This window comes from Pangasianodon hypophthalmus, chromosome 10 (genome assembly GCF_027358585.1).
Source record: "Pangasianodon hypophthalmus isolate fPanHyp1 chromosome 10, fPanHyp1.pri, whole genome shotgun sequence".
Taxonomy (NCBI): domain Eukaryota; kingdom Metazoa; phylum Chordata; class Actinopteri; order Siluriformes; family Pangasiidae; genus Pangasianodon; species Pangasianodon hypophthalmus.
In genome coordinates this window covers 27,760,603-27,776,141 of record NC_069719.1, presented here as the reverse complement: position 1 = coordinate 27,776,141, position 15,539 = coordinate 27,760,603, and the positions used below count along the sequence as shown (strand labels likewise).

Genomic DNA, 15,539 nt, shown 5'->3' with positions numbered 1-15,539 from the left:
TATCTTGTTTAATCCGTGAAGCATCCGTCATACATTAATATAAACCTGTGACTTGCAGCTGCACTACTGTCTGAGCTGCTGTTCTAGAAAATTAATCAACAGCAACCATTCCGACCAATCACCAATCAATCCAGAATCCAACAGCGCTGTGATATAATGTTTTATGCTTAAAACTCGACCTGTACCTTCATATCGTCAGAAAACATATACGAATATGTATGAATATGCAAACTGAGAGGAAAAAAAAGCCACTATCCAAACCACGCCCATTTCTCCGCCTACCCTGATTACCAGAAGTATAAATCTCGAACCTCAGAATGAGCCACGCTGCAACATCTACACATTCCTATATTAAAAGTGTGTGACCGACTTTTGGTCTGTAATCCCAGATGATGGGATTTCACAGAATTTCTTGTGAACTAGTGTGACTTCAGATCAAATTTTTATAGCTCTCATGGCCGATCCTTGAGGATTGCACATCAACATTAGAGCACTAAATGCGCTGTCACAACATCATTGCTAACTTAGCTAGCGAGCTTGATTACCATGCATATTCTGTGAATAAAAGTTTTGTTAAAAAGTTACCATGACAGGTTTAAGCACTCAAACCTATTTTGTTAAACTGTTTTTTATACCCACGTATAAATGAATTTAGTCTCATTGTTGAATGTGACATGAAAAATATGACTGAAATACCAACATAATAGTATCATAATGAGACATCTATATTTAAAAACATGAGAATGTTTCAAAGATAAACAACGCTTATCTTGTACAGTGCCTTGCATAAGTATTCACCCCCTTTTGAACATATTGTAGCATTATAACCTGGAACTGAAATAGACTTAATTGGGAGTTTATGTCATGAATCTACATTAAATAGCACATAATACGACTGCATACTCCCAGTGAAGCATGGTGGTGGAAGCATCATGAGAGTTCATAGTTACTCTTGGTATACTGGTTGTTCCTCTGATTAATCCCCTCTTTACCCAGTCACTGATTTTTGGTGGACGTCCTCCTCTTGGCAGGATCGCGGTGGCGTAATCTTTATATTTTTTAATAATTGATTTAACATTGCTCTGTGGGACGCTTAAAAATTCAGATTTTTTTTTTTTTTTAGAACCAAACCATAATAATTTTTCCAGACTTTGTATCGGAATTATTGTGATAGCTCCTTGGCCTTCATGATGCTGTTTGTTTAGGTATGTTCTTCTAACAATTCATTTTTGGATCTAATGTGTATTTTATATCATCTTGTATAAACGAGTAGTGAATTTCTACTAGCAAAACCTGAATTTTCCCATATCTGTAATTATGCATATTTTTTATCTTCACTATATCAGATATCTTCAGTATGAATTTTGACAAGCAAAAATACAATTCTTACTAGTTAAAAATATACTAATAAAAATTAAATTACAGATATCTTAAATTAAATTCTGTGTAGTAAAAACTGTACCTTTACTAATAAAAATTAAATTATGACTTGTTACACTTCTATCAATAAAAGCTTAACTGGCTCGCCGTTAATAATCCACACTTTCACATTTCTACGTTACAACATCGAGAGACTATCTGTAAGTAAGAATTCCATCGTACCTGTACTCGTACTGACTGCATTGGGAAATAAACTATTGCTTACTTACAAACTATATACCGAGGTCAAGTGACATTTTAATTTCAACAAATTCAACTAATTATGTGACTACTAATGCCAAGTGCTTGCACGGTTTCACACCAATGGGGAGAATACTTCTGTGAACTTTTTTTAATTTGTAAATAATTTTGCATTTTGCAACTAAATAGATTTTAATATCATGGGATATTTGGTGTAGTTTCATGAGATACGTTCCCAATAAGTCCAACACTGTTGTACTATACTGTGTTGTCTGAGGAAAAGCCGTAAATTCAACTCTCACAGCACGCTGAATGTATTTCTTGCTCCTTTCATCAGGTGTAAGTGTGTATCTCGGTGGTAAATCTTATCAGTGGCTGCACTACAGAGGGGTAAATTAAGCAGAACCTGCGCTGTTGATCAGCCACCTGCTGACACGTGATAAGCACAAGAGCTCCTGCACAGGATGGAGCCAAACAACACACTCCGCTCCATCTCCGCCATCGCTCCCACTCCTCCTGACTTTTATGTGAACTTCACGCGCTTTAGAGACGCTTAATTGCGTTTCTTGTCTGAAGGCCGTCACCTCAGCGATCAGCATGGGGCAAAAACAAACATTCACTTCAAAAGATACTTCATAGTGTGTGAAGAAACATCTGGAGGAACGCGACAACTCGAGAAAGTGTCATTAACGTCGAGGCTTTGGGGTCTGAGTTTACCAAATCATGCCATCTGGTGTTCAAAGTGAGGAAAGACGAAGAGTGTTATAACGGTCAACGTTTTTCATTTTTAACATGCTACACTTTACGTATGATCTACCACACTATTTATTTATTTATTTATTAGAAATTATTTGCTTGAAATTAAGCATAATGATTGTTTAAAATGTATTTAATTGTATAAATTTATCTTATTTATGGTAGGTAGATTATTTGTACCTACCAAATGATGATTTACTTATTTCTAAAAGTAAAACTGAAAATGTAATCATGTAATTTTTTTCATTTTATTTTTTTAGATATAAATATATTAACTTTATTAGTTTTATTTAACTCATATTTTTTCATATTTAATACTTTAATAATCGTACGAGGGTGAGGGAAATGAAAACCTTAAAAGCGCGATGTAGATTAGAATTGAATTGAATTTTTTTCTAGAGGAATCCAGAGAGTCGTTAAGCGCAAGAACACCGGGACTGAACAGAAGACTAGAGACTGTCCGCAATAAACAATGCAAAAAAAAAAGGTTTTCACTGACTCACCCTCACATTTTGCTATTTTCATTAAAGAGAAATAATACAGTGTTTTAAGTTGTTTCACATTTAAGTTGTATCATTATTTAACTTGTAACTATGTATTATTTATCATTTCCTCATTTAATTAATTTTAATTGTAATTTAAACTCATTTTTATTTCGATTTACTTTTGGTGCTGCAAAGCCTGCAACTAAACAAATAGCTGAACTTGTTAACAAGAATTTATGTGTTATCTTTACTCCAAATTTAACATCAAGTCAAAAAAAAAAAAAGAAAACAAAACAAAAAAACAAACAAACAAAAACATGCAAATAAAGAGAATAAATTAAAAGAACTTTTGGGAGCGTACCCCTTATATTAGTTCTACATACAAGAAAAAAGGAAACTGAATAAAAAAATTACATTAGGAATATTTAGATTTTTAAATAAAAGGCTACTAAGAGTAAAATATTAAATAATATAAACTCTTTTTAAACCACTGTTTAAAATAAATGTGGAGAAGCACAGAAACACTCTCAGCTCTGTCTCGCTCTGAGTGTATCTACAGCAGACGCTCATTTTTTAAGATCATGTTTAAGTATGTCATGCTTATGACTCATTCTTCTTCTTCTTCTTCTTCTTCCTATCATCAGTGTAAGTTAGATGTCTTTACCATGTATCCAGTGTACGCACCACTCCCGCGACTCTCTTCTTTTCACAGAGATTTTACAGAAATGAAGTTTTCTCTGTAGCTGGATTCCTGTAGCTTTTATATCATCACTGCTGTCTTTGTCCTTGGACTGAATTCTGCCTCGGTTGTGAGGCGCTTTGATCATGTGTTAGGAAATCTTTAAATAAGTCCAGCAGCACTGAGAGAGAAGGCGCTGAAAGGAAAGCTGGTGCTGAAACATTCAGCAGTTTGGTGGATGGATGACCTTGAGCGAGGTTTTTGCCCCGTGTTTATTGTGATCGGAAAGTAAATTAGCAGAAGGCTAAATTGATCACAGCGCTCTCTATTAGCTGTTCCGGTGAACCAGTCGGCCTGATAATTAACACTCTGGGGACTTGCTGCTAATTGCGACTTTGGTCTTGTTCAGAGGGAACGCATTCTACGATGAAAATAAGACGGCGCTAGCAGTGACGGCTGCTCGTGGGATTAGATGGGGAAGATAAAATAAAATAATCGATCAAAAACTCAACAGTGAAATAGTGAAGTGCTGCAGTTTATTTTTGCCTATGCTGATCCCTTTTTTAATCAAATCTTTTTTGGAAACAGAATTCCAGAGTACGCATCTTAACAAAAGACTAGTCTGTAAAATGGCCAACTTTTTTTAGATTCATAAATATATTTGACTTCGAGACTTTGTGTAGTGAAACAAGTAGCTTGTTCTCTGATTGGTCTGCTGATGATGTGTTACGGATGTGTCTGACCAATACCCACGTTTTCCAAATCTAGGGGGCGTGTCTTTCTGTGTAATCACCTGACACGATTGTTGCTGATTGGCTGAGTGTGGGCGAGAAAGAAATCCGCTGCAGCCTTCTCATCTAACTTCACACCATTCTGTGTAGCTTTCTGACGCGCTGTTGTGTTCGGGTTCCACAATAATAATCCAGTTTAAGATATTTACCGGCAAATAATCTGATGTGGAAAACAGTGTAGAAAACGAAACCTCAGCCCTGCTGGCATGTTAACATCAGCTGCCCCTGACATTAGCATCGCTTCCGGATGAAGTTGTGCTGCAAGTTATTTGTGAATATAATGAGATTAGAAAGGAAACAAAACGGAAGAGTAACAGTCCTCTTATGGAATTCCTGAAGGAGAAATTGGGGGAAAAGGGAAAAAATTCCAACAGTTTTACAAACAGAGAACAGAATCACGTGACAGAAACACTTTAAGACACGGACATGTGGACGGACAGGACGTCTACACACAGAGACGATGCAGCAGCAATCATTGCAACCGCAATCCTTAAATAAAAATGGTGATAAAAACAAAATGGAGTCATTAAGCCAGTGGGGTTAGTGTGGATGGTGTGTGGCGCATACGACACGCAGCCATGCAGTAAACCATGACGACGGAAAGTTCTCCGGAGGATGGTTCTAGCCGAGAAGCTACCATACACTCTAACATGCCACAAATGACTGACTGAGAGATGACTTTTTTTGTGGCAATAAAATTCTTTTTATGCCATCTGCATTTAAATATTAGCTTATGCAGAACGGCGGGGGAAGGGCGCAAGAAAAAAAAAGGGGATAATATTTACCATTCTTTTACACAACTTTCTTAATATTACTTATTTGTTTTTGATGGCAAGAAAAGATTTTGTTGCCAGGTATTTTTTTTTAATCAGAAATGGGAATGTCAAATTTGAAGCCCAAACAAAAAGAAAGAAATTTCAACCAACACCAACAAATCATGCGGCACAAGATGAGGCGAGACAACAGGAACGTCGTAGCCATGAAACAGATGAGAAACCCAGTGGAAACCAATCGAAAACAGAACGGCGGACTTTAAGGAGAAAAAACAAATAAAAAACAAAACAAAACAAACAAATCCAGCAAGACATGCTAAATGAAACAAAAAACCAAACAACAAAAACAAAAAGACAACGACCCCAGAACAAGAGCGTCTCATGCAGCTGTCCAACATCAACTGATGGGGTTAGAAATGATGGCATGAATTTCTGTGTAAACGTGACTGGATGATTGAGGCCCTAGCGATTTTTCTTCATGATACAGATGGAGCTCCGACTTTCTCCAACTATCTCAGCTATAAAAAAAATTTGACAGAAATTGGGATTGACAATGAGGAGTGAAAGTCGAAGCGAACCGATGTTCTGACTCGTCTGTCTCGTCCACGTAAAACATTCATCACGTTTAATTTATAGAGGACAAAAAGCCATTTGTGTGGGAAACGAACTCTCTAAAAGCCCTCAACCTTCTTTACGCAGCGGTAAGTGATGAGTGCTTTAGAGAGCGATGAACTCCAGAGCACAGCACGCTGAGGAGTTTTACATTATAATCCAGCTGCTTAATACTTAAAATTTTTTTTATCGCAATAACGGCCGACGTGTTAATATTAATGTTATATGTAGAGCACTTTGGTGAAAGTGGAATGATGTGAGTGTTGACTTTCATATAAAATTAAAAAGGTAATTTTTAAATGTAAATTGGTTGATACAAAATTACTGTTTTAAAAAAATATGATTAAAAAAGCCCAACTATATTTTATATCAGAGAAATATAGATTTATACAAAATTCTTTTAACAGTAAGACATATGAAGTAATTTAATTAAATTTAATAATTAAAAAGCCAACACTTTCACTGATATAAAATAACAAAGATGGATTTTTATTTATTTATTTGTTTATTTATTTATTATAGTGATGAGACAAATCAAATTTGATACAAAATTACTTTTTTTCTAATAATTAAGCTTTGTGATCTTTGACATTACATTAAGACAAAAAAATATATATATAAGGTAGATACAAAATTACACTTCTGTTCTTTTTATAATTATAAAATGTACAGCTATGTCATATTTGGCTTTGAATAAAAAATGGTTATTAATTAAATTTAAAAAATTTTAATTTTTTTAATCAAAAAAAGACAAAGCTATGTTTTTTGTCACTGGCATTGTGGCACTTTTTTAACAGTGAAAATACATGAAATGCAGATAAAAAATACTATATAGAACTTGATATATAATTACATTTATGTTTATTTATTTGTCTGTTTGTTTTATACCACTTGGTGGCTTTTATATTTGAGAGTTTTACAGTGAGAAGACAGACGAAATGTAGATTTTTTTTTTTTAATAACTACAAAAAAGCCAAAACCCAACTTCTTTCAAAAGCATTCTGAATTTAAATCTGATTTATATTTATTTTTTTTATATTAATACTTTACTTGGATCGAGGGGAAAAAATTCTCAGCAGAATAACTTGTTCAAAAAAATACATTAAAAAAACAAAACAAAATGAAAATGAAAAAAAGAAACAATTTGTACACAGAAATTCGATGATATCTGTTCTCTATTAAAATGCTTAACTTAAGCCTCAAAATAAGGAGGGAACCAAAATAAATCAGAAACACTACTTCCATCACAGTTACTCTTCTACACACTATAACTTGGCGTGAAAGAAAAAAAATAAACTTGAGACATCTCAAAATGTATCATGTAAAATGCAATCCAGTGTCACATGACAGAAAACCTCTGATTATGATACATTTTGAAGCATCAATGCAGAGAACATGTCACGTCTCGGTACTAATTTTGCTCGTACATCCTCATGAGAGATGGGGAAGACAAAATTAGCAGGAAATGTGAGCATGTTAACCACTTCGGAAAACCCCATGGCCAAGTGTAGCTCGTAACAGGTGTCGATTTATTTCAAGGGGATCTTTTAAGACTTACTGAGTGGAATTTAGAGATAAGCTCGTGCCTGAATGAATGACTTGCTTGGGTCGTCTTTGCTAGACAGGAAGTTGGCTTTGCTTAGCTATACAGGAAGTTACACTTTATCAATCCATGGGGGGCGGCGATGCTTTGAGGATCTGATCCTCCGTTGCAAAATGAAAGATCACCACATAGGAGCAAGCAGAATTAAACTGACCTAGCCCACCTGCGTGCTCGAAGTTGCACTCCTCCAGGTCTTCGTCGTCGTTGGAGCACTCAGCTGACGTGACGATGTCGTCTGTGCTCTAAAAAAAGACAGAGAGATAGAAGAGGTGATTCCATGACTGAGGCGCCATTTGCATCCCATTAATGTGGTTTCATAAAGTTTACATTTACACAGAATTTTGGGGAAAAAAAATGATATTTTTGCATTAATTTGTGAATCTGTTTATCATTTCATCATGCTTTTCATGGCATGAAAAGTGCCCATTTTAGTTCATCCACTTGACCCTGTGACCTGAAGCCGTATGCAATAGTTGGAATATTCCACAACAGGAAGTTGCATCATCCAAATTTCCTAAAGATCATTAAAATATGAACCAAATATGTTCAAGGCACAGCTGATTTACATTTAGCCCTGCTTCCTCCTTTCATAAGGTGCCATTACATTTGTCTTAACTGAATGTCTAGACTTAGTTGTCTTAATAAATTGGATTTGTTTTGGATTACTTTCTTTCAAGCTGTTAATATGAAAGATGAATAATATGAAAAATGTTCATTAAACGAGTGTGTATTTGAAAAAAATAAATGATGTAAGTGTGTAACTGTTGACTACGGCCAATTACACGAGTTGAATGCGATTAATCGAGATTTACTTTAGTGAGTCTCCTTAAATATAAATTTACATGAACTCAGGAGCAAAGAGTAGGATGCGAATGTTTTTGCAACTAACTTTCATGACTGAATTTTTTATGAGTTTTCATGAATAATCCTAATCGTAGACATCTTGTGCAAATGTTCCTGCAAATGATTCATGAATAAATTCGTTTGTAATAGGTGAAGCAGCACAGTCAGCAAAGAAGCCTTGCAAAAAACTTACACACATTTTTCAAATGGGAAAATGCATGATTTAGATTCGTCATTGAAAAATGATCAACAAGGAGAACTCAAGAGAACTCAACGTGGACGCCTCAGCCGCCAGCAAGTCTAGTCCTTCTTGTTACTTATTTGTAAAATACACTTCAAACAGTAAGAAAAGAAAAACTACTTTAGACATTTGACCTTGCTGTGACCTTGACCCTGTCTGGATCAACTCCAAAGTTCTAATCAGTTCATCTGCTGGTTACAATAATAATCCCATATAAATCCTACAAACATTCAACCACTTGTTCTTGAGATATTGCACTTACGAGTATCTCAGATGCAAGCAAGGACAATCCGAAAACATAACCCCTCCATCACGAGCTAACTGGCACCACAATCTTGCAGTTGCCCCAAAACAAACATGATGAGAAGACTGATTTGCAGAAATACCAAATTTCAGCACCTGACCTGACGACTTAACTGACTTTTCAATAACAATTCCCCCAAACTCGCATCTCCATTTCAAAGCTCTATAGTTCATCTCTGGGTTTATTTCAAATTCATTTAAAAAAAATTGCTGCCTCCGATCGTTTCTAGCCATCACCTCCATTTGGTATTTTAATAGTTTGCTTGGATTTTCATTACTGTACATCACTGCTTTTGAGAGGAGAGCAGAGGTCTGGATCCAGCACTGGAGTCGATTATCTGTGCGTCTGGCCCGCATCGTCTCTGCTTCTGATTTACCCCCTCTTCAAAACCTTCAGTGGCTCAAAACCAGCTGATGCGGAGAGCTCGTTTTTCACACACACACACACACACACACACACACACACACACACACACACAAACACAAACACAAACACACACATTGTGCTAGGCATGTCTTTATTAGGTGCAGATTCAAATGCAGGATAAAATAAGCACTGTCATAGAGCGGGTTTATGAAATTATAAATAACAGAAGACGTAATGGAGAATACTCTCACCTGTGAAAGCGCACAATCATAAATACGATTGGCTTTGACTGGCTAATAAATAAGTGATCCCCCCTGCCCCCACCTCAGCCCTACCATTACCCTTCCACTTCCCCTCTACATTGTCGATGGCTTTGGATGACTGAGGAAGCGATTTTTCCCCACTTTGGTCAAGTTGAGCGATAAAATGTATTTGAATGCGCATGGGAGAGGCGCGAGATGGCAGACAGGGTGGATCTCCACGCCGGAGCGCTGGGGAATATCGCTCTGAGTAAATATAAAATTATTCATTGAATTTATATTTAGTGTGGCAAATGACTCATCTTGTGGATGAAAGACAGGGAGAGATCTCAGATGCAGAAAGTGATGAGAAAGGTAATTGACTGATTCCAGAGAAAATTTGAAATGATCTCCAGTTTTCCCGCTAGGAATGAGAGAAGGACGCTAAATATCATAAACAGCTTAAGAACTCTGACCCACGATCCTTATTCAGCGTTAAACCCTGCGAATGCAATAAAATACTTACAAAGAAACTTACAAGAAAATATATGCTTTATAAATAAACATTACAAATTAAAAATAAAGAAATATAAATATTTATTAATCCATTTTTACATTTATGTATCCTATTTATTTATTTATTTACTTACTTATTTATATTAATAAATTAATTATTTCTACATGTTTCAAAAGGTATCCAAAGAGACCTTCTATCTATCCATCCATCCATCCATCCATCTGTCCACATTTCAAAAGGTACCCAAACTCAAATCAACATTTTTAACAACAACAACACCAACAACAAAAAGGTAAGACTTATTCAATAATGTGTCAGCTGGAATAAATGGCAGCAATTTTGATGTCAAGTTGACATACCAAGTGACAGAGTCTTCATGCTGTAAGCTGTGTTATAACACTTATAAGACCACTGACTTTGTAGCTTTGTGTACTTCTGGTATGTCAGGGTCACTCAAGTTAAAATGAGGTTTGGACTTGGGAAACAAATAAAAGCCAGCACTTGGAAAGAAGATTCTCTGCAGTGTATCATGAACATGGCTTTTAGTGTTAATAACACTAATGATGCTTTATAACACTGTTACATAGAGAAGGTTTGACATTGACGGTCATTGGATTGTAACAGCAGGGTTATGTATTTTCTCTAGTTTTTGAGTATTGTGTCTTGTTACTGTTTCTGTTTCTTGTTACTGCTTATATTTTAGGAATAGTTATGAAAATTTAATGACACTCTAATGACAGTTATGTACTGTATATGTTAACTCTAGTGCTTAAGTAACACATGTTTCATATTTCACCTTATGATGTTTTATAAGAACATCTCACAGTTGAACGATACCCTAATGACAGAGCTGACAGAAGAACACGGAGTTACAAAGTCAGCTGTCATAATGTCATACAGTAATTCAACCTGGAAAGTGTCATAACCTGACGTCAGCAGAAACTATGTCAGTTGCCTCAGGTGTTATATCAGTTAAATAATTGACAAAATTTCAAAAATTGACAAAAGCAGCCTTTATGACAGCTTATGCATACTGAAACATGAACTTACAACTGTTTGTGTAGGTTTATGACAGGTGTAATGAAGGGCTTATGCAGGCGATAAGTGTGATACAAAGATCACACCTGAATAAAAGCGTTATCAAATACCTCTTGAAGAAAAATCAGCAACTGCCAACTTGGTAACTATCTCCTGTGTATTTTTTTCCATGATGTATATTCAGTGCAGTCGTGTTTCTGCAGTTTATAATCATTTATTTATAGCTGTTTTTTTTTTTTTTTTAAATTTCCTGGCAGGCAGAAGAAGGATTTAAACAATGGGAAGATGTTTTTGAGTATCACTGCATACGTTTTCAGCATTCATCTCTGTACCAAGGCTTAATCACATCCCTTTTCTTAAACCGGCCTGATAGTGACAGGAAGTTTATATCAAATTCCCGGGAGATTAGCGTCTTTTTTCCTCTCCAAATGCTTTCCAAAGCCGTGAGAGTGTAATGCTTTATGGTGTGCAAGAGATAAGCAAATCCACCTAAATCCATTCCATTTATTCTCAAAGTTGGAGAAATGATTCATTATTTAAAGGACAAATGATTTTCAGGTCTAAATCAAGATTCCAAGCGTTTATTGATTCTTCTCAGTATCTCTTGATAAGCGCCGGACAGGCCGTGCAGTGACGCGCCACGTCTTTTTGTTCTATGTAAATGATCAGGACCTTGAGTTCAAATATAGAGAATCGATACAGTCTGAAGTGAGTCTCTTACAGCTTTCAGTGCTGAGGCTATCACTGACTAAAGGTAAATCCACAAAACTGCAGAGAAAATGAGAAAAACTGCATTAAAAATGTAAAAAGTATAAAAAAAAGGTAATGAATTATTATTATTATTAAAACAAACCAGAATAATACATAGATATAAATTAAAGAAACAGGCAACGGGTCAAAATCAGGAAGTCAACAAACTTGGGAACAAAGGACAAAAAAGGAAACAATAGCTCAGAGATGCACGTGTACGTTGTTCACATTTCTCTCATTAACAGAACACACTCATCATGTCTACACACTCATTTGCCATTCTGACAGTATCCAAACTCCACAGAATGATCATCACACTGGAGAATTTTCTCCTCCTGCCACGCATCCCGCAACCCCCAACACTACCACGCATATGAACACTTACTAAATCAGGGCTTGAGTATGAGAATAGATGTGCTCTGATGAGGACTGAGTTGCAGTGATGGGATCACTGGCCTCTCATTGTGAAGTGCACACATGCTGAAATGTGATGACGGCTCGCTCAGGGGAACGCTGACGTTTCCTCCACACAAACGCTTCTCTTTCAGTAGGCAGAATTTGTTCAAATAGCCCATGGTTCTGGTTAAAAAAAGTGCTTGGATTGCTTGCTCTGGAAATAAATCTCAAAAACTGCACACAGTTAGCATGCTCACTAATCGCTAATCTGCTAGGTAAAACCCGGTGGTGTATACTGAACCAAAAAAACACACATTTACTATAGAAGCATCAGTAAACAAGAGAAGCTGTTAACTCTGCGATATGACCAGAGACTCCAGTCCTGTCCAGATAAGCTCACTGTGCATCTTCTATGAGGCTGCATCAAAAGCAGCCTTTTTCTGCATTAACCCGACTCTATTATTGTGTTATGGCTCTTCTCAAGGTAAGAAGCTTGAAAGCAGAGCGTGAATGAGCGTGAGACGAAAACAGAAAGGAGGATGCTGGGAGGCGGGGGTTGGTTTGGAGTTGCATTCACAAAGAGGTTTTTACTAAACTGAAACGTTGGCTATGTGATAACGATACGCTGATAGTGATACCAGTATCAGGTTTACTCATACTCATAAAAATGCTCTGATACCAAAATCCGATACCGTGTGGTACTATGTGATGTAAGCTTAGTGTATGTTGTTGCTCTAACAAACAGACGACACAAAATGACAACTATCTGGACGTATTTCATGATCAAATCAGACTGCAAGCTGCGTTCTGTGGAAATATTAACAAGAAGAACTACAAACATAAAGATATTCACAAGTGTGGAACAGAGAACCTGTTGCATGTGAGAGCAAGCAGTTCACTTCTGCGAGCAGTGAGCACTGAGACACTTCCAGACTGCAATTCATGGAGCATTTTAAAACATGAAACTCAGCACGAGGTGTTCATCGCTAGCAACAAATACTAGCTAGGTGAGAAAAAATGTCTACAGGCAAGGCTAGGTGAGTGAAATTAACAGCGCTTGATCGATGTTTTGATGTTTCGATCACCTGAGCGCTGATTATCTTTCAACTTAACAGGCTACTGTAGTTACAGATAGCAGTAACAATTTAGCAACTTAACATGTGTTAGCCTCACTTCTAGCTAGCTAGAGTCTCACTTTTTGCATTTCAATTACACCAACAAGCAGAACATTACTGATTTTTTAGATATTCTGTTTTTTTATTAAAAAAAAACACTTCATGATCTCCGCTTATTCGTGATCTGGTCAGTAGTTACCTAATTGAGTTAAATTGTAAATAGTAAATTGCAGTTTCTATTTTTTTCACACCACAAGGCGGGTGACTGCGAATGTCTGATACATAAACTTTTTTGCTCAATGAGTGTGCTTTTCTTTAAAAAAAATAAAATAAAATAATGATGCCCCAGGGTGGTCCAGGGGCCCTAAGTGACTGCTTTTACTGCTTTTAGAAAGAAGCGAGTTAACATGTACCAAAAAAGATGTACTTATACTTATATTCAATCTTAAAAATATGGTATGGATGCATCCCTACTATCTCAGGTGGAAGAACTACAGTTTCAGAGAAATGAAAGCTCTTGGATTGGGCAGCGCGCCGAGGCTGTGTAGCTTCACGAGCTGGTATTTTAGGAGTAAATGGTGCTGGTTTGCATTCAGCTCCTTGCCTTGAGCCTATGCAAATCGACTTAATCAATGCAGGATATTTACCGTGGCTCGACTCGGAGATAACTGACAGCCCCGGCCTGAGCGGTGCCAGGAAATATTAGCGTCCTACTGGGTGCAGAAGAGAGCTGAGGAATGATGGAACAGAAGAGCATCAGCATCTCAATTAGAGAGACTGAACTGCTCTAAACAACACCAAAAAAAAAAATCAACAATCCTCAAGAATGCTCTACAAAGGTCAAACAAGGTGCTCGATTATATTAAAAATAAACTGCTAGCATGCATCTAAAACTTTCCCTCAAAGCCGGCTTTTCCTCCACATTAGCATGTAGTACAGAATGCAGTGTTTTGCTGACTGCTGACCTTGAACGGCGTCCAAATAAAGCCCTCGGCACACATTTTCCTGAGGAGATAAGTACTTCTATTGACATGTGTGTTGGTAGGAGGACATGGCTGGCAGAGCAGAGGGCTCATTATTAGCCCTCGCAGCAGATGTTGACTGGAGCAAAGAATCATGCAGAAGGTGAAAGAAATGACGGCAGACGGTCGTGAAGTAAAGTGTGGACACAATGTCCAGGGTTAAAAGCAAAACAGGTAAGGTGAACTGGGTTAAAAAAATTAGCATAAGTGTATCTCGTTAAAAAATATCTATAGCCATCTCGACCACTTGGTTATGACTTTTCTTGGTATTTTAATGTGCAAAAGAAATAACTGCGTTGATGTATTGGTGAAAGACATTTTATAACTTATTTCTTAATTATTTCACCATTTATTTATTTCCCTACACACGTTTCTCAAACATTTAACAGAAGCTCATAAAAAAGAGAATGAAAAAGGAAAACATTCACCCTTCTTATTTATTATCCTTATTATTGTAAAAATAGAATATGTGCATAGTAGAACCAGTAGTTAGATGTATAACAGAATCACTTGTGGGAAAATAAACAACAAATATGGAAGGAAATGAATCACAAAATAAACACGTGTGAAATTAAAAAGAGATGCACCGCACGTGAAAATGCAACATGCGGAAAAAATCAATTTAGTGAAAAATCAGTCTGTGAATGAATCTTATAAAAGTCATGTAAAAATAAATCAGCCTTATAAAGAATAATGTTATTTAGAAAAAACACATGAAAATAAATGAATCTTATAAGAAAAATCAGGTGGAAAATGAAACAACATATAATGACTAATCAAAAAAAAAAAATCACATGTAAAAATGAATCCTGTGAGAAATATCGCATGTAAAAAATATATTAACAGAGTGAAAAAATCACATGTGAAAGCTAAAGTCAAACGTGAAAAACATGTCAAACATAAGCTGAAGTGAATCAATAACATGGGAGAAGATCCTTTAAAAACAAACAGAAAAACCCAGCTGGAACTGTGACTCCTGCCACATCTCACGTTAATAATCACAACTTTCAGATTCATTGTCTGCTCGTAAGGGCAAATCCTTAACCTCTGCGCTAACATGGTTCCTTTCATCTCTTTTATTTCTAACTTCTGTATCTTTTGAAAAAAAAAAAGACAAGCATATTTAAGTAGGCTAAAACATGGCTCCTTTTTATTCGTCTTGTCTGGTGAAGTTGTTTAATGGAGGTCACAGAGCTCTTTTTGTCAAACTTTCAGCATTTAAACTAAAATTGCGGCTGAGTGAAGACGTCTTAAACCCATTAGTCTTAAACACGCAAAGTTTATTATTGAACGCCTCACCACTTATTCTCCTATTTAACTTGTCTCCTGATAAAATGGAAATGGAAAAATACATTTATTTCCATTAGAAATTAAGGAATGAAACTAATT

At 36.2% G+C, this 15,539-nt stretch overlaps 1 protein-coding gene across 32 annotated transcripts in view; it reads right to left on the bottom strand.

The window, feature by feature from the left end:
• Nucleotides 1-15,539, bottom strand: part of nrxn3a (neurexin 3a) — a 332,397-nt gene that overhangs the window by 7,458 nt on the left and 309,400 nt on the right. For 20 of the 32 annotated variants that reach the window (XR_003403449.3, XR_003403451.3, XM_053237577.1 and 17 more), the window contains one exon: nucleotides 7,474-7,561. Coding sequence is in view for 29 of the 32 variants with exons in the window: in XM_053237577.1 (XP_053093552.1) it covers nucleotides 7,474-7,561 (88 nt within the window). In the remaining 3 variants the exon portion in view is untranslated. The remainder of the gene's footprint in view (nucleotides 1-7,473; nucleotides 7,562-15,539) is intronic. The other 12 variants (XR_003403450.3, XM_026926094.3, XM_026926103.3 and 9 more) reach the window with 1 other exon arrangement.